Source organism: Molossus molossus, unplaced genomic scaffold (assembly GCF_014108415.1).
Source record: "Molossus molossus isolate mMolMol1 unplaced genomic scaffold, mMolMol1.p scaffold_m16_p_12, whole genome shotgun sequence".
Lineage (NCBI taxonomy): Eukaryota > Metazoa > Chordata > Mammalia > Chiroptera > Molossidae > Molossus > Molossus molossus.
The window spans coordinates 76063696-76083695 of NW_023425347.1; the positions used below are offsets into that span (position 1 = coordinate 76063696).

The 20000-nt window shown below is 49.0% G+C and overlaps 1 protein-coding gene across 3 annotated transcripts; it reads right to left on the minus strand.

Annotated features, from left to right (window-relative positions):
• Positions 1–4447: 4447 nt before the first annotated feature.
• On the minus strand, positions 4448–17285 carry PPIE (peptidylprolyl isomerase E). 3 transcript variants are annotated; one of them, XM_036256886.1, is made up of 10 exons: positions 17237–17285; positions 16107–16205; positions 14486–14529; positions 13721–13747; positions 12226–12307; positions 11359–11459; positions 8619–8742; positions 7934–8119; positions 5009–5151; positions 4448–4824 (listed from the first exon to the last, which is right to left on the minus strand). In XM_036256886.1, the coding sequence occupies exons 1-10, from the start codon at positions 17265–17267 to the stop codon at positions 4756–4758; spliced, it is 906 nt and encodes a 301-aa protein (XP_036112779.1). In that variant the 5' UTR covers positions 17268–17285; the 3' UTR covers positions 4448–4755. The 3 variants fall into 3 exon arrangements, with proteins under 3 accessions (XP_036112779.1, XP_036112780.1, XP_036112781.1); XM_036256887.1 differs by having other exon boundaries at positions 5057–5151; positions 17237–17273; XM_036256888.1 differs by lacking the exon at positions 4448–4824 and having other exon boundaries at positions 5115–5209; positions 17237–17273.
• Positions 17286–20000: the final 2715 nt, after the last annotated feature.

Consider the following 20000-nt stretch of genomic DNA (forward strand, 5'->3'; position numbering starts at 1 on the left):
AATGAAATCAAACAGAAAAAGCCTTGAGCAGTGAAATAATTGTGGACACAAAGCTCATACATTTTATTCCCTGAGTTATCCATTTGCTGAGCCAAGCGTGGCAGCTGCAGTGGGTGGCCCAGGCTGGCAGGGACGCGGCACAGATGCCATGATTTCCCCCTTTCTTGCTCAGGGCAGGGCTTATCTAGTCACACCAGAAGGATAAATAAGGGTGGTCAGTGCAGATCCCCTGACAGCAATGAGAAATCAATGACAGTTGACAGGAAGGGCGGACACGTGGAAAAACAGGCGAAGGAGAAACACACGACAGGCTTGGTATTTGCAGTGCAATCCTGGCCTTGAGACCAAGTGTTCTAAGGTTCTGGAAAAATCCCTAAGGGGTAGGAAAGAAGAAGCCTAGCAAGAGTACAGATTTTGGGAGCCAAATGTATTTGAATCCTGGTTCTTCCTCCTCTGCACAGCAGGGTGTTTTCCTTCAAGGCTGCTGTTAGTATCAGATATGTACACAAACAGGACAATGTCTGGCTTACAAATGCTTAACAACTGGTACATGCTGATATTTCACAAATGAATTTGCTACTTTTGAGCCCCTTCCATGCTTGTCCACTAAATCTCCCAGAATGTGTCCTGTGGGTGATGGTGTATTTACGTCAGAACTGGGCTCTTCCATAAAATAGCTACATACTGCAATCCCTTGAGGGCAGGACTTGAATTTTCACCTGCTTGGAAGGTCCGAGGCAAGTGCCCAATTTTGCTGGCAATGGCCTGCCAGGGTTGTGAAACTTTGCTGTGTTCCCTGCCACGGGGATCCCGCTGTCATGTAGGGGGCGCTCAACACCCACCAGGTGCCTCTGAACAAGGTGAATGGGATGGTCCAGACCAGGTTTACCTGCTTATGCAAAGGCCTTGTGCAAGCACTTGACACACACACCCGTTTTTAAAACTTTATTGTTGAAAGTATTACAGCTGTCCCCCCTTTCTGCCCTCATCGACCCCTCCTCCCTGCTCTCACCCCCGTCCTACTCCCCCAAGCTATTGTCAGTGTCCGTTGGTTGTGCACATATGCATAAGTTCTTTGGTTTATCTCTTCCCGCCCCTTCCCCCTTTTTATAGATGTGTTTTTCATTTACTACAAAAGTAATGCAGTTTTGGAGGGAAGTTGAAATAAAAACTAAAAGAAAAAAAATATATACAATTCAAATCACTATAGTCCTACCTACGACTCAGATAAACACTTAGTATTTTGTGAATTTATTCTCATTTTTCCCCCTTAGGATATACATATAAATATAGATGTTTACATATTATAGATAGGTATTTTTACAAAATTGGTATTTTTACAAAGTATTGTATTAAAGTACTTTGAAATATGCTTTCCCCACTTTCTTATATTGTGAGAATTTCCCCGTTAATAAATATTTTTTAAAAATATGGCTTTCTAGTTTCTATCCCCTGAACTCTATAAGACTCCTGTTTCCACCACTAAAGAAGTAGGTCCCACAGTCCCGCCCCCGGAGGCTGCCATGAGGCTGCCGTGACTGCCTCGTACCAGCACACCTGGAGGCAGATATGCTGGAGAGAGAGCCCAGCAGTCACAGCACTGCTCCAGGCCGCAACCCTGGGTCTTCCTGCTGCAGCCGTCGGAGGGTCATAAGGACAGGGCCCAACCCCAAAGGAGTTAGTGAGGGAATGAATTGGCAAAACCAAGCCCCATGTCCTCAGTCCTGGTGCTGGAGCAACAAGGACATGGGCAGGGAGCCAAGCAGTCCCACAAAAGCAGACCTTCAGGCTGCAGCAAAGGCCCCCAGAGCCCTGGGGTCCACTTCCCGCAGACCAGAGCCCTCCTGAACAACGGGCTGGTGTTGAGCCGTGTTGCTGAAGTTGGCAGCCAGGTTACTGCTCCCCAGGCTCTGAGGCCTTCCTCCTGCCTGGCAGTTGGTCCGTGGGCCCCCCTGCCATAGACTGAGCCTCGAGCCCAGTAAACCTCCCAGGGCTTCATTATGATGGGCATGGGAGACTGGCCAAGCTTCTGGTCCCAGCCCTGCCACATTGTCCCAGCTAACCTTTGTAGTCATGTCCCGAGCCTTGGTTTACCTCTGTAGAGGGTTCCAGTGTGGACAGTGAGGTAACACCAGTGGACAACCTCGTAGACCCCCGAGAGGGGCAGGGGCACCCAATGACTCCAAACCTGCGAAGCTTTCAGAATTAGGGGAATTGGTCTCAGCCTCCTTAGGCCATCAGGGAAGAGCAGAAAGTGGCAGGGTCACCACCACAGCAGTCAGTTCTCTCGGGAGGCTGGCTGTGCTAGTCTTCACACCCTTTCTTGGTTCTTGTGAAAGCCCTGAAGTTACTGCCACCATCCCCACTTCACTAAAGCTCACCCACACCTGCGACTCACCTGCCGTGACTGTGGTGTACACTGATGGGCCCTCTGTTTGGAGGGTCTCTTTTGGGAACTCAGAGGTAACCACGTGGTACAATCCCAGCCACAGGGAGACAGAAACCTGGTCAATTGCAGCGGAGGGAGCTCAGCAGTAGGCTGGGAGTCCATCTGATATGTGGGAGCCAGAATGCCATCCCTCAGTAGGAGCTATCCTGGGATCACAGGGCCAGGGGGCAGCAGGCCTTTCCTGCCTCCTGGCACATCCATACCTCAAGATTAAAAACCCTGGCCCAGCATGGCCGGTGTGGTTCAGTGGATTGCACGCTGTCCCATAGAGTGAGAGGTCCTGGTTTGATTCCTGGTCAGGGCACATGCCGGGGTTGCTGGCTCAATCCCCATTAGGAGGTGTGCAGGGGGCAGCCAATCAATGTTTCTCTCTTTCCCTCCCTCTAAAAAAAAAAATCAAAAACATATTTTAAAAATATATAAAAATCTCAGCCCAGTGGATTCTGATGGCATGGCTGTAGGGCTCAGTCCCTGCTCAGAGCCTTCCGCAGGTGATCTTTAAAACCACCTGGCCAACCAGAACATGAAAGGGGGGTGGAGAGAAGCCAGCCCACCTTGGCTCCAAGCAGTGGCTGCACACGTGGACCCAGACTGTGAGCTCAGCATGGGAGTGGGACCATTTGTCTCATTCAGGGGCAAGCAAACTGTTTTTTTAATCTTCACCGGAGGACATTTTTTCCATTTTTTGTTCAGATAGGGTGGGAGGGAGAGACAGGAAGAGAGAGAAACATCGATGTGAAAGGGACACATCAAGTGGCTGCCTCCCGCACGACCCAACCAGGGCCGGGGACAAACTGCAACCGAGGTATGTGCCCTTAGCGGGAACCGAACCCGGGTCTCTCTGGATCGCAGGCCGAAGCTCTAACCGCTGAGCCAAACCGGCCAGGGCATGGGGTGAGCCCTGTCAAGGTTCAGGTAGTAAATATTTTTGGGACTGTGGTCAAGGCTGTGTGTCAAATTGGTTAGGTCATGGTATCAGTTTTTGGTCAAATACCAGTCCAGATGCTACTGGGAAGGTGTATTTCAGATGTAATTAACATTTAAATTAGTACAGCTGAAATAAAGCAGATTACCCTCCATAATGTGGGTAGGTCTCATATAATCAATTGAAGAGAGAAGACTGAGGTCACCAGTTTTTTCTGGGATTTATTGTATCTGGTAAAATAAACTATAATTTATTTTACCAGAACAAGTCCAGGAGCCACACTGGTGGGCCCAAGAGAAGCCCTATCAGCAAAGGCCTCACCCATGAGGGGAGGAATTCTGCTTCCAGACGGCCTTTGAACTTGGGCTGCAACATCAACTCTTCCCTAGGTCTCCAGCCTGCTGGTCTGCCCTGTAGATTTCCGATTTACCAGCTCCCACAATCACAGAGCCATTTCTTAAAATAAATCTCTCTCTCCACATACATATATACACACGTCCTATTGGTTTCTGTTTCTCTGGAGAACTGATATTGGGACCATCCACTGTTTGTCACCAATTACTCAACAATGCCGCTGTAGTGCGGAACAGCCGTAGACAGCAAGTAAACAAATGGATGTGGCTGTTTTCCAATAAAATTTTATTCATTAAAACAGGTAGCAGGCTGGGTTAGGCCCGTGTAGTGTGCTGACCTCCTGTCTCCTGACACATAGCATTGTATCTGGCATGGAGAAGGCACGCTGAATGGTACATACCGTTTTCAGAATTCTGCAGCGTAAAAGTGAACAAATGAATCACCGAGACTCCTAAGTATGCCTGCTGGTGACGACGAGCCAGCTGCAGTTCAGAAGCAAAAACTACAGATGGGAATGTTCCCTGTCTTTGGCTTTCTGTCTTGACAATGGTCTGACAAGAATATCTGGCTTGAAGATACATCACCTCAGGGAATATACCCAAGAAAGGAAGGGAAAGCCACAGGGAAGACACCGTGCCCTCCTCGCCAGCCATCTAAGCGCGGTAGCCCAGCCACAGATGCGCCTCCGACAACTCCCAGGAACCAGCTGGAGGCGGCAGTACAGGAACTAGGATTTATTTTACAGGAAGAAACGCCCAGGAGCCACACTGGTGGGCTCAGGAGGGGCCTTGGCAGCAAAGGCCTAGGAAGGCCACGCACAGCCATCCACGTGGGAGGGTGGCACCTGTGTGGGCTCCCGGGCCCACGGCCATGCCTGGGAAAGAGCCACAGGAAGCCCAGGCCATGCTGGGAGAGGAGTGCTCCAAGCTGACCCCGTGAAGGGCCACGACACAGACACATTTAACAAGTGCTGGCTCCCGGGGCTGCGAATCCTGGACACGCAGGGGCCGTGCAGAGAACACGCCTCTCACACGTACTCCCCACAGTCGGAGATGATCACCTTCTCCTTCGGCTTCCCGTCCTTGCTGCCCTGGGCCTTTGCGGGTGGAACAGAAAAGAGAAGAAACCAGGAGGGAGGGTGAAGATTAAAGGGGGGTTCAGGGACACCCACCCACCTCCCATCCCCAGCCTGAGCAGAGGCAGCCTCCTCCGGGAGCAGCTGAGCCCATCTCCAGGCCGCAGGGCACCTGGCCCCGTCCACGGGCTGTGCACCCACCCACCTCAATCTGCCGCAAGACATCCAGGCCTTCTGTGATCTCCCCAAATACCACATGCTTGCCATCCAGCCAGTCCGTCTTGTCACACGTCAGAAAGAACTGGGAGCCGTTGGTGTTTGGGCCGGAGTTAGCCATGGAGAGCAGGCCTGGGTGGGGGACGAACAGGTCAGCTCCGCACTCCCGGCTCCTCCAGCCAGGCCGACTCTGGGACAGACAGACTGTGCTGATGCCCATCTTCCACTCAAACGACAGTTAATGAAACAGCAAGCAAGGTTGTTTCAATTATTTTGTACCGATTTAACCTTTCATTCACTCAACAAATACTTACTGTCTACTTTGTAACCAGACCCTGTTGAGCCCTGGGGACACAGGTCCCAGCTCTGGTGGAGCTCAGTCTAGTGGAAAAGAGACTTGTGCTGTGACAGCGATGACACAGCCAAGCCCAGTGACACAGACACCTGTGCAAGGGACGGATGCACAGAGGCAGTCACATGAGGGGCCATGTGTGTGTATATGTGAGAGACGTGTGTGGGTATGCTATCATGGAAGGCTCCCCGGAGGAGGAGACATCTGAGTTCAGTCTAACAGGCCCAGGTCAGCGGGGCTGAGGGGGAGCACGAGGCGCTGCAGCTCGTCCTTGGCGGTGAGAAGGCCGCCCCCTCAGCTGGGCCTCCGCACTGCGCTCCCTGTGGGTGGGGACCGTACCCCATTCTCCCTCAAGGCCAGAGCGGGGCAGGGGGTCTGGCCCAGGGCAGACCAGCCCTGTGAGCACCTGTTTAAATAGCCGTGTGTGTGTGTGTGTCACAGATCCAGACACGGTGGTGCACAGAGCCTGTGTCCTGCCCTCACGAGGCTGACATTCTCAGAAGGGAGACAGAAACTAAATAGGCAGAAAAATAAATGTGTAACATAATTTCAGGTGGTAAGTGTGTGACGGAAAATGCAGCTGACTCCAAAGGGGAAGGAGATGGCAGGAAAGGCCATGTAGGGAGAGAGGGAGGGCAGGCCCTGGGACGAGGTGACACGTGTGACCCTGGAGGAGGCGAGGGCGCACCCTGTGGACACAGGAGGAGGAACGCTCCAGAGAGGAGGCAGCACCCGCGGAGACCCTGAGGGGAGTGAGCTGTGGGGTGTGAGGAACAGCGATGAGGTGGGGACACAGGCAGCGGGGACACAGGCAGCACAGCAGCAGGCCCGTGAGGTGGGGAGGGTCCGGGCCCAGGCCGTCAGTCAGCCCTGCTGGACGGACCCTGCAGGCGAGGCAGCCCGGGAGGGCGTCCGCAGAAGGAAGTGCTTGGGTTCCATGGAGAAGGACCGCTCTGACCACCTCGAGATTAGACTCCGAGGGGGAAGAGGCGGGAGCGGAAAGGGAGGCGAGCTCGGAAGACCTGGGTGGTGGAGGGTGAAGAGCGGCTGGGCCACAGGGGATGAAGACAGATGGATCTGACGTGTGGTGACGGAGGACAGGGGTCCGGGATGAGTCCTCAGTTCCTGACTCACTGGCCGGGTGGATGGTGGGGCCACTGACTGAAAGGGGAAGAGCTTGGGGAGAAGAGCAAGGCTGTTGGGTGTGTGACGCCATGGGGGGCTTCAGGGGAGCGGCAGGGAGAGACTGGCCTGGAGACTGAAATCTGGGAAGAAGTAACTTGTAGATATATCTGAAAGTTTGTCTCAGTGAGTGGTTCTCAAAAGGGTCGGTCCTGTTCCTAGAGGCCCTTTGGAAATGTAAATGTTTTTGATTACCAGAAATATTATAGGGTGCTACTGGCATTAGTGGGTGGGGGTCTGAAATGCTAGATGTTCTGCAATATCCCACCCAGTGAAGAACTGTCTCTTCTCCTCTGAGATTCTCACATGTCCTGCCAGATGTGGATGTGGGTGGAAGATCTGTTTACAATATCTGCACCTAAAACCAAATTCCAGTATACATTTAAGCCCTATGTTGTTATTTTATTTTTTCAATCCTCACCCAAAGATATAATCTTTAGAGAGAAAAAAAGGGAGAGAGCAGGAGGGGGAGAGAGAGAGAGAAACATTAAACATTGAAACACTGATCGGTTGCCTCCTGTATGTGCCCAGAATGGGGGTCAAACCCGTAACCTAGGTATGTGCCCTGACCAGAAATTGAACCTGCAACTTTTTGGTGTATAGGATGATGCTCCCACCAACTGAGCCACCCAGCCAGGGCTCAAAGGATGACTGTCGATTGACACCACGTGTTTTATGTTGATAGGCAGCTCTAGAGCTGGGCATGGAGTCTACAAACCATCGAGGTGGGGGAAGAAAACTGCGGAAGCCAGGTCCTAAGTAGGGGAGAGGGGATGGCCGCGGGAGACAGCTCACCCCTGTACCGAGAGGGAAGTCAGAGTGGGCATGTGTGCAGATGACAGCTCACCCCTGTACCGAGAGGGAAGTCAGAGTGGGCATGTGTGCAGATGCAGGAAGCCAAACAGCTGAGGCAGAGGCCAAGGGGAGGCTCGAGAGTGAAGGAAGGCATGGAACTGTCATCTCTGGGACTGAGCATTAACCAAGGAAACCCTGCAAGTCTGCACAGGGCCCCTGAAGGACTGCAGCCATAAACTTCAAGTGGGACCACTCAGTACAATTCTGTGTTTTTATCTAATTGTTGGGGGACCAACCACTGAGACTGGGTAAGTCTGACAGAGAAGGGGGCTGTGGGGTTCAGGCAGTGAGGAGTTGATGATGGCAGACCACAGACTCTAAGCTGGGCTGTAGGCAGTGTGGACCCGGTGGGGGAGGGGAAGCGTACGAATGGAAGCAAGCTTACTCGGCTCTGGCCAGGCTGAATCCCTTCCTCTGCTCACTAGCTGGGCTCTCCAGACCCCAACCCTTTGGCGAGAACCATAGCATCATTCCATCCTGCCCAGGCCCAGCCCCACTCATCACCACCCACTAACCAGGTCCCACCTGGTCCCGTGTGCTTGAGGATAAAGTTCTCATCATCAAACTTCTTCCCGTAGATGGACTTGCCCCCAGTGCCATTGTGGTTGGTGAAATCGCCACCCTGGCACATGAACTGGGGGATGATGCGGTGGAAGCTGCTCCCCTTGAAGCCAAAGCCCCTCTCATGGGTGCACAGGCAACGGAAATTCTCTGGGGTTGAGAAAGGAAAGGTATTTGGGTTAAAAAACAAACAAACAAAACCTCCCTATCTAGACTCTGAAAACTCTATTCTCTTTTTAAAGATTTTAAAAAATGTTTTTATTGGTTTTTTTAGAGAGAGGAAGGGAGAGAGAGAGAGAAAAACATCAATGTGAGAGCAACACATTGACTGACTGCCTCCTGCACACACCCTGACTAGGATTGGGAATAGAACCCCAAACCCTTTGGTGCCTGGACCGACACTCTAACCACCGAACCACACTGACCAGGGCTACTTATATATATTTTTTAAATAACTAAAAAATAGTAAGCCAGTACTTAGAAAGCTTAAAAAAATGCCTACTCTAACGATCTGTTATTAAATTTCAGGATCAAATCAACTCAGATCAGAAACAATGTCAAAGGCACCAGAACTGAGGTACTGGGGAAACTTGGGAGGCTCACTGCTCAGCCAGCAGCTTCCTGGCAGTCCTGACCGGAGCCCGCTCACCTGCCGTCATGGGAACCACGTCCGAGCGCAGGAGCATCTGGATGCGGCCGGCTGGCTTGTTCCCAATCTTGATGTCCATGTACACCTGAGGATTGGACCGGGCCTTTTTGGCAGTGGGCTCTCCCTAGGCGCAGAAGAAATCGCTAGGTTAGAGAGAACTCCTGACTCCCCGAGTAGGACAGCGAGTCTTCTCCTGAATACACGCCCAGAACCCAACCGCGGGGAGCCGGCTGGAGCGAGGTGACGACAGGGGAGGCCGTGGCCCTGATGGGGCTGCAGAAGGCAGAGGCCACGGCCATAGCACCCAGCTGGACATCAGTGCCAGGAGACCACAGCACCATGTAACTCGAGCTCCACCTGCAGGCACGGCATCTCATCACACTCGTCCTCCCTGCAGTCACAGGGTAACACTGTTCTGGCCCAACACAACTCTCAGCACCTGCAAACCCCAGCGCAAGCCCCCCCCACTCACTCCGGTTAAACGGACCCATGTATGTAGCACTGTCCCCTCCTTCTGTGCTTAGCCATGTGTATCCAAAGGCTGGCTACAATGGAAGCCAGGAGGGCGGCCTTCTGGCTTGGGCCTAGGTGCTCAGAAGACAGTGGAAGAGGTTGAGGGGGGCCTTGCCTTATCCCCAAGTAGACAAAGCTAAGCAGAGGACGAGGAGACATTTAATACAGCTATCACATTTGTTCTAAAGAGAAAAGTCAAAGGTTCATAAGGGTGGTTCAGTTTAACAAACGTCCTGAGGACACCATTACTACCATTGCTGCTAACAGCAGCAGCAGCAAATACACACACAGCCTTGCCATGTACAGAACACTATTCTAAACCTCTTACGTACATTAGCTCATTTAATCCTCATAACCACTCTTGAGGTCAGGAGCACTACTACCCCCATTTTATAGATGGGGACACTGAGGCACAATGAAGTTCAGTAACTTGCCCAAGATCAGGTAGTAGGTGGTAAAGCTGGAATTCAAACCTAAACCACTCACACAACCCAGCCAGTCCATGCTCTTAATCACATGACCTCACATGACATTTTTTTCTCTTTCTTTCTTTATTGATTTTAGAGAGAAAGAGGGAGAGGGAGAGAGAGAGAAACATCAATGAGAGAGAACATTGATTGGTTGCCTCCTGCATGCCCCTACTGAGGATTTGGCCCACAACCTGGGCACGTGCCCTGACCAGGACTCAAACCGGCGACTTCTTGGTGCATGGGTCAATGCTCCACCCGAGCCACACTGGCCAGGTCTCACCTGACATTTTTATTAACAAGATGCATAATACAAGGACCCTATCCTCAGTTTGCTGCCTAGAAAGGGAAAGGCAATACGCACTCAAGTAGTCTGTACAAAAGCAAAGACATAGAGGAAAATACAAAGCCTGGTTTTACCAAGAGCATAAAGTGGGGAATGCAATGTGGAGAGATGGAACAGAGACTGGTGAGGTGGGCAGGGTCAAGAACTTGGAGAGTTTCTCTTGGCCTTTATTCTGTGGGACAGGTGATGGGGAGACAGAGAAAAGTTCTCAGCAGGAGAGTCAGATGATTTGTCTTGTACTTTATTTATTTAAATGTTTTTACTTATTTTTTAGAGAGGAAGGGAGAAACACTGATGTGAGAAACATCAATCGGCTGCCTCCTGCACGCTCCCTGCTGGGGATCAAGCCCTCAACCCTGGCATGTGCCCTGACTTGGAATCCAACTGGGATCTCTCAGTCCCTGGGACAATGCTCAATCCACTGAGCCACACTGGCCGGGCGGTCCTGTGCTTTAAAAAGATCATTCTAGCTGTCTTTAGAAAAGACTGGAGAAGAGCAAGACTCCAGCCAGAAGACCAGCTAGGGAACTATTGTAATTATCCAAATGAGATTAGGACAAGGGAACAATCAGGGAGGGAGAATTTAAGGAAGACTGAAGAGAAAAACTAGCAGAATGTGATGATATATTGTTTCTATTTTAGAGGAGCCTAGATGATCTCGGGTTATTCCACAGACTGAGGGCCATTCATAAGCTCTGCTCTGTATCCACCTGTGGAAGGATGGTGGCAAATGAACAATCTTGAAAATACAGGAAGGAGAACAGCATTAGAGGGAGAGCCCCTGTTCTAGGAAACCGAAGCTGCCTGTGAGACTCGCAGCACAATTATCTGACGCTCAACACTAGAAAGACGATAGCACAGGACGGGCTGCGAAAACTCAGACTGACTGCTACTATTTGGGCTGAAAGAAGAGAGCAATGCCACGAGCCAAGAAGCAACATTCACAGGGGAGGGAAGAAGCCTGAGAGGCAGTGCTCAGGGGAGAGGTATGCTGAGAACCAGGAGAAAGGGTCCAGGCGGGGTTCTCTGAGGACGAGCCTCAAACCTGTGCAGACTGCAGGGATGGTACCACCTCCCTGTCCTGAATACCCTGCTTCAAACGCTTCAGCGAAGGAGGGAGGCTGATCAGGGGAGGTGACGAGGAGCAGTCACTACCCTTCCTCATGGGGGCCTCCACCTCGTCAGCCGCCAATCACAAATCAGTACCCCAACTGAGCTGAGAGGCGACTCGTTCATTACCCAGAGTACAAGGATGAGAGGCTGAAAGCGGCTCTCTTTAGTTCACTTAATACTGCCTTCACCAAAGTACTAGGAGTTCATTTTTCACTCTCTCTGCTTGTGTGTGTGTATATATTTTCAAATTTCCATAGAACTAAAAGAAGCCTCCCACGGAAGCGCCCGCCTGGGAGCTCACCTCCTGCATTTCCGCTTTGGGAGGCTCTGACCCCTCTTCCTCTTTATTCTCTTCCAGAGTCTTCCCAGAGAACTTCTTCAACCAGTCATCATCTGACCAAACTGAAGGGAAAGAATCAAACAAATGTTAAGAGATTCACGCTCTCAGCCCACGGCTAAGGAGCTGCTTGGGTCGGCACAGTGGACACACGCTTCGCCCTCTCAGCCACAGGATTCCGCCTGGGGACCTCTCAAGCGTGAGGAAAGTTCCCACTGGGAATGTCAGCCCTGAGGTCCCCCTCTCAGTGCGCTAAGTGAAAAAGTTTTGTCAAAGGGAAAGGTATAGTCTTGCCAGTTCTAGCCCTTGGAAGAACACCTCAGGAACGAGAACACTGGGAAAGATAAGAGATCAGGCAGGGTTTCTCTATAATGGAAACAATCACCCTGAGAAGCTCAAACTCTTTTTTTTTTTTATCCTCACTCGAGGACATTTTTCCATTTTTTTATTCAGACAGAGTGGGAGGGAGAGAGAGAGACAGAGAGAAACATCGACGTGAAAGGGACACATCGAGTGGCTGCCACCCGCACGACCTAACCAGGGCCGGGGACAAACTGCAACCGAGGTACGTGCCCCTAGCGGGAACTGAATCCGGGTCTCTCTGGACCACAGGCCTACGCTCTAACTGCTGAGCCAAACCGGCCAGGGAAAGAGAAGCTCAAACTCTTTATTCCCCACAAATGTGATGTGTGCCTTTCGTCAACGTGAACCATCCTCTACTCCTGTTCACCAGGAGCGGCACTCAGCACCTACTTCCATGTGATAGGGATAAAAATGCACCTAAGGCCACACCAGAGGGCATGATGGGGAATCGGGGTGGCCCCCATTCACCTGGTCTGGAAGAGCCTTCCTTAATCCTCATTGGTTTGGCCAAATTGACACGAATTGTCCGTCCAAAGAGTTCAGATTCATTCTGAAAAGATTGAAAATTCAGCTGCTTAAACTCTGTGAGGTTAAAAGAGAATCAGACAGCTTTTCCATTTGCTTCTGATACATCTGAGACATGCTCCTGATTTGTTCTCCTTTGATCCTGAGCCCCTCACAGCGAGCTCTGCACCCACCAGGGCAGCCCGTGGGCTGCAGGGAGTTGCCTCCTAGACCGTCTCACCCTTTCTTTCAAGGCCAGCAAAGAACTGTGATACCAATAGAACTCCGGGTTCAGAGTTACAAGGGTAAGTGTAGTTTCCAAGTACCCGAATTCACCTTCAAAGGTCAACATCAGTTTTGAAATGGTGCTAAATGATCTGAGAGCTGAGGAATATGTTTAGTGAGTGGGTAACAAAGACCAGGAATAAAGGAGAACCTTATTACCCAAAGATAATTGGTACCAGGAAAGGTCACTTAATGTGAATCCATTTAGAGCAGCAAAGAAAATTTTCACGGTAAAAAGTAAAGGAAAAAAGGTTTGTCTGGGTCTTGACTGTGATGAAACTAAAAATGAAAATGAATTTCTTATAGTTCAAATTCAGGTTTAACTTTGCAAGAATTTGTAGAACAAATATGTAGCGGGTGCTGATTAATTTGCAGCATTTTTTTCCAACAAAATTCTATCAACAGTATGATAGACATCTTTGCACTTTATATCTGATATTAAAAACACAGGGATCTCAAAGAGGACACAAATACTCAAGAGCTTCATCATTTTCCCCAAGGACCTCTCTAGGACATTCAAATCATTTGCATCAGTAACACACCCTGTCAATATCCTTACTGGATTTCTCTTATCAATTGTTAACTGGTCTAATCTTCATGAAATCCTAACTCTTTTGCAAAACATGCAATTTAAAAAAAAAAAAAATGGTGATTGTTACCCCCCCTCCCTTTATTGATATTAGAGAGAGAAGAAGGGAGAGGAAGAGAGAGATAGAAACATCAACGAGAGAGAACATTGATTGGCTGCCTCCTGCATGCCACCCACTGGGGATCAGGCCCACAACCTGGGCATGTGCTCTGACTAGGAAGTGAACCGGCGACCTCTTGGTGCATGGGTCGATGCTCAACCACTGAGCTACACTAGCAAAATATGCAATTTCACTGTGCAATCAGTTTGCATAGTGTTTGCAATTTATTATCCTAGACACGGGGAAGTTGGTGAAAGATCGGCCTATAAGGATAATTAGTATTTATATTATTTTAAATGGGAAAGGATGTTTGAGCAAGGATTAATCTTATAAGTGATTAATTTACAGTGAATATTTTCACACAACAATTTTTACTTCCTGATGCAACCTTGTATCTTTGGAGGTTCGGCAAACCAGTATAGGAACAAGGACCCCTCTGCACCACCAAAACCAACTTCAGTAAGAATGAAGATTCCTGGCCATACCATGTTGTCGATAGCTGCTGCAGCATCCTGCCAAGAAAAAGCAAAGTACAAGTTTAGCTTCTTCTGGTATCCAAACATATACCCAGTGTAAAAAACAAAAACAAAAATAAATCCCCCACAAAATATCAAGACAGGAAAAAGTCACCTCTATCATTCCTGCCTAGGTTTCGTGTGTGTCTAACAAAGAATGCTTACTGGCTGACTTTAGAGCTGGTGGTATAGCAATTTGCCATCTAGTGGAAGGCATAAGAAGTAATCACCAGGGCAGCCAGCAAGACCGCTCAATGAGCCCTGGCCAGTTTGGCTCAGCAGTTAGGGCATCGCCCTGTGGACCAGGGAGTCCCGGGTTCAATTCCGGCCAAGGGCACGTGCCTCGGTTGCGGTTCGTCCCCGGCCCCGGTTGTGGTAGTAAGGGTGGCAGCCAGTCAATGTGTCTCTCTCACATCAATGTTTCTTTCTCCCTCTCTCTCTCTCCCTTCCACTCTGTCTGAAGATAAATGTAAAAAAAAATATCCTCGGGTGAGGATTAAAAAAAAAAAAAGACCGCTCAATGAGTGGGGCTACAGGAGCCCTGCAGAAGAGGGGCAGAACCTGGCTGGTCTGCGGTGTTAACCACAGTCTACAATTTGATTACGTGAGGCAAGTTTTTCCTCTGGAAGCATCATGAGGCCCAGAAACATAACCGAATGGAGACCGGCTCCCTTTGTAATCAATAATAATACTAACACAAGCCAAAGATGAAACACAGTAACAGAATTTTCTCACCTCTGCCAACTCAAATTCAACAAAAGCAAATCCTCGGTGCTTTTCTGAAAAAAGGAAAAACAAAAACAAGCAATTACCATTTAGGGCAATGGAAAGAAGCAGATGGTCACAAGGAAAGTGAAACCAGTCCCAAGCCATATCCAGACATTAGAAATTCTACCTAGTCCCACCCTGCCGGTGTGACTCAGTGGTTGATTGTTGACCCATGCACCATGAGGTCACTGGTTCGATTCCCAGTCAGGGCACATGCCCAGGTTGTGGGCCAAATCCCCAGTAGAGGGCATGCAGGAGGTGGCCAATCAATGTTCTCTCTCATCAATGTTTCCATCTCTCTCTCCTGCTCCTTTCCTCTCTCTCTAAAATCAATAAAGAAAAAATAAAATAAAATAAAATAAAGAAATTCTACCCAGTCCCTATTTCAGAAGAAAGAAATCTCATTCTTTTATTCTTCCTGGTTTAAACAACATTCCAAGCTCTATTAATCGTTGTTTTTTAGTGAACATAGCTAAATAATGAACTACACTTTTTTTTCCCTCACCCGAGGATATTTTTCCATTTTTTGTACAGATATTGTGGGAGGGAGAGAGAGGAAGGGAGAGAGAGAGAAACATCGACGTGAAGGGACACATCGAGTGGCTGCCACCCACACGACCAACCAGGGCCAGGGACAAACTGCAACCGAAGTACCTGCCCTTAGCGGAAACCAAACCCGGGTTTCTCCGGACCGCAGGCCGATGCTCTAACCGCTGAGCCAAACCGGCCAGGGCTGAACTATACTTTTAATCTTTAAAACAAGCATTCAATTCTACCAAAGCCAAATTAAAACCTTAACCTTTGCATGCAAGGCGACTAGAAAAATGAAGCCATTTAACCTATTCATTACAAATATACATTTTGAGCATCAAGTGCACACCAAGGATGAATTCTAAAACCTGGATAAGGATACTCATTCTTTATCCTCAGGAAAATATTGATCTACCTAGAAAGGCCAAGCACAGCAAGGTTCATTTAATTAACCAACTTACTTTAGAGAACCCATATAGCCTTATTGTTTTTGACAGATAAAGATCCAAGGTACCAAGAATTTAAAGACTTTTCTAACAACCATGCAGGGTCAATGATAGAGCTGAGCCTAAAACTCCAATCTTTACAATGACAACAAAGGTAAAATAGAAAACTGAACTGTAACTGTGATATCTATTAAAGGAAAGCTTACCCAGGTGTACAGAGGCCAAGGCCCCATTGTTAGGGCGAGGCTCTCCTGCTGCCCTGTTTAATAGCACAGCTGCCAAGGGAGCAGGTGTGGTGGAGTACCCAGTAGATAGTTTGAAACGACAGCCCCATGTAGCTCAAAATCTATCTTCCTACTGGGATACTGAAAATAGTTTTATCTCAAATTCAAAAGATGGGTCTCTGCAGAGTTATGTTACAGTTCACAGCCACAAGCCTCAAACATTCCTTCTGCATCAAGATCACTGTCATGCTGCCCTACTGAGGCACCCTCCAGAACTTTCCTCCATACAACCACATAATACACTGTAATAGGACTTTAAAATTTTTTCAAGTTTTTTTTTTCACTAGTAGGAGTATTCTGACCATAAGAGACACTAAAAGGACTCACCTGTTTCATAATCCAGAGGAATCTGAATATCTGTGATGTCTCCAAAAGGAATAAAAGCAGCATGAAGAACTTTGTCATCCACCTCCTCTGCCAGCCCACCTGCAAAGAAGCCAAGGGCATTCTGAGCCACTGTCCTTTATTCTCTTGAGCAGTCCCTGCAGCCAGTTAGCATCCTATAGCTAAGGGGAAGGGTCGTTCCATCCAGTCCTTTGGGTACATAAGCATCCCTCTCATCTGCTCTCACTTTCATACTTGTGAAACACACTGCTCTCTTCACCCTTCTTGCAGACCGTCATCTAGCACTAGGAGTACCGCAATAGCTTCTTAACTGATCTCCCTCCCCTCCAGAGTCAACTGGAACGATCCTGGAAAAGTGCAGATTTTAACCCATCACTTCCCTGCTTGAATTCCTTCAAAGGTTTCCTACTGTCCTCAGGATAAAGTACAAACTCCTTAGCAGGCTCTTCATAACTGGAGCCCTGCCCACCTCTTCAGCAGTCCCCCATCTGCTTCCCCAATTCTCTGAATTCCCAGAAAATGACTCCCTTGCTCACAAGTGTAAGGCTATTTCACACCTTTGGGCTTTTGCTCTTGCTGCTCCCTTTCAGTAAATACACTTGCCCCTATTTTGGCTACCTGGCTATATCCGAAGCATCAGCTCCGGTGTCACCACATCCTGAAAGTTTACTCTCACCTCTCCGGATGGAGGGGTCATTTCTCCCCGCACCCAGGCCCATGTCATCGATGTCGTCCCCACCAAAGAGCTCATCCAACTGTGCTACTGAAGTTATTCTCCTTCTCCCTGGCTAGTCTGAAGACCCCTTCCTTTGGGGCAGGGGCCAGGGCTGAGCCATCGTTACAAGCGAATGTAAAATGAATGGGCACAGGATCTGGAGGCCCTTAATATTCTTCTACCAATCCTGCGGACCCAGCAGGTAAAGGGGAACCTGTTAGAGCTTAGTGGGCTTGGAAAGGAGCCGGAAAGATCTCGGGCTAAGACCTGAAGCAAAGCAATACCGCCACAGATCCTGCCTAAACAGCTACTCGCCGCCCTCCGCGTCCGGCCCCACACCCGGAAACCACTCGGATCGGGTTCGCCGAGACCCCACTCGGCGCCCGCGCCTGCTCACCCACGTACAGCACACGCTTGGTAGTGGCCATCTTGCTCCCGCGCTCTCCCTCCGGAAACCGGCGCTCGCCCCGCCCCTCCGCTCGCCCCGCCCCCAGCCCGGCCCCGCCCCCGCGCCCCGGCGCTCGCAGACCCCGCCCATCCCGGCGAGGATGCGTCTGGCGCGGAGGAGCCATCGGGTGGGAGAAGCCTCTGGGTCGGGGCGCTGCGGTGCTGAGTGCTGCCGGAAACAATCCCGGGTCTAAGTCCGGGTGCGCAGATAGTAAACGATTACAAATCAGCTAGGGCCTGCGGGCCAAGCCTGGCGGCCCGGGTTTGGACAACCTACTAGCTAGGACTGGTTTACATTCTTAAATAGTTGAGAAAAATATTAAAACTAGAATAGCTCGTGACACGTGAAAAAGTGTGATATTCAATTTTCAGTGTCCATAAATAACGTTTTATGGGAACACAGTCATGCTCATCCCTGTAAGTCTTGTCTGTGATTGCTTCACACTGCACGGACGGGAGACCTATGGCCCACACACGGGGCCTAAAATATTTACCGCTTGGCTCTTTAGGAAAAAAGCGTGTGAACTCTTGGAATAATCCAGCTAATACATAAATCACAGATTGACACATGTGGTAGAAAATTATGGGGCCACCTGTTTTAGATAGAACAGTGGGTTATGACCTCCCTGAAGTCACAAGTAAGCTGAAACCGGAAGGAAGGGGAGCCAGAGAGAGGAGGAAGCAGGGCAAAAGATTTCAGGGAGAGGAGACAGCTTCTGCACACTCAAGAACTGAAAGGCCAGAAGGTGGGGGACCTGACATCTGGCGGGAAAGGTGGGTAGAAGCCACACCGTGCAGGGCCCTGTAAGCCATGTGAGGATTTGGGAGGCTTAAGAAGCTACCAAAGGTTGTAACGGGGAGTTCACGGTCACGTTTATGTTCTAAAATGTGTTGTCTCTGACCACTGCCCGGAATGGATTGGGTGGAACTGTGGAAATCAGGAGGTTAATGCAGTAGACTAAGGAAGAGTTGATGGTGGCTTTCTCCCTCCGGTCCTAACCTGGTTGAGTTTGGGACAGTTCAACCATTCAATACCTGAATGTTGCCATGCATAATGCCAGGGGAGGGGAAGGAGAAGTAACAGTGTTGGAGCAAATTCAGTTCACTGAGAGGGAAGTGGTTGGAATATAAAAAAGCACACGCATTCTCATATGTATACATTCATATATATATATAATAAAATGCAATATGATTAGAAAGAGGAGGTGAAATGAACACATGCAAAACACACCTGTTCTGTGTCACGCCTAGCGCTAGGTAGCGGTTCCACATTTAGTCCTCGCAAACTTTTTCAGGTACAGATTATCATCCCATTTGATCCATGACACCCAATGAGTTCAAATAATTTGCTCACATTAGCAAAAACAGTAACTGAGTATTGAATTTGTTCATTCAATATACAAAGCTGTAGTAACTAGTGGCATAGCTCTTTTCTAAAGACTACATTATCCCTTTTGGAGGGATTTCTTAAGTGACTGGGCCAAAGGGCATGCATATCAGAGTATTATAGTATTATAGTTATTATAACCACACCACCTCTCTCATAAAACATTCTACAAACATTAGATGTTCCTAAATGTCAATGTCCAGATGCTTCTTTGAGGTCAGTGATGATCTCAAGCCTAAAAGCAGGTCCCTGAAGGCTATGGAAAGAATTCATATCTTTTTTTGAAATCCATTAAGTTTTGGAAATCCCATCTTTAGAGACTTTCAGATGAAATGAGTGGTAGAGTAGGGCACATGGGCTAACAAAGGGAGCAGTTAGACGGTAGAGTAGGGCACATGGGCTAACAAAGGGAGCAGTTAGACGTCATGATCACACTTAGTACAATTTGTATCTACTTTTATTAAAAAAAAATTTTTCCCTTTATTGAGAGAGAGAGGAGAAGTGAGAGGGAGAGAGAGATAGAAACATTGATGAGAGAGAACATCAGTTGGCCACCTCCTGCATGCCCCCCACTGGGGATCGGGCCCGGAACCCCAGCATGTGTCCTGACTGGGAAGCAAACCGGTGACCTCTTGGCACATGGGTCGATGCTCAACTACTGAGCCACATCAGCCAGACATGTATCTACTTTTAAAATTCCACTTCTCTCCTACTAGAGAAGGAACATTTTGAGAGCAGAAATCATGTCAGTTTGTAACTCCAGCTCACACTACACAATTCCTTGGCATTTAGTGGTGTTTTACTATCTGATAAATAAAGCAGAGAAAAGCTTCTTTCAAATAATGTTGAAATGGAAAATTCTATTAATAGCACACTGGGTGGCTGGACCTCTTTTGCAGAGACTGAATCACAGGACATGGGCTGCCACCACTGGAGGTGCATTTATGTGGAGCAATAGTCCAAGGAGGAGCATGAGCAGGTACAAAGTGCTGCACAGCAGTGGGAACCCCTACAGAAAAGGACAAGCCAAGTGTCCTCTCAGCAACCATGGTCTCCAGGAGTCTTCCTTCCTTTGATTCAGTGTTTGTACCATGGAGACTGTTTGAAGGACTAGAAGCTAAGACATTCCCTCTGCTAGCCAGAGGCACTTTTCTTCAATGGTAACCAGAGAAACTGATGTCCAGGTTTGCCAGAACCTAGGGTTGGTGGTCACTTTTCCTGCCTTACTCTATCATCTCAGAGCAGTGGGTTCACCAATGCCCTAGACTCCAGTCCTAGGTATGGCAGTTTCCAGATTCTCAGGCAATGGTTCTAAATTTGAGCAGCC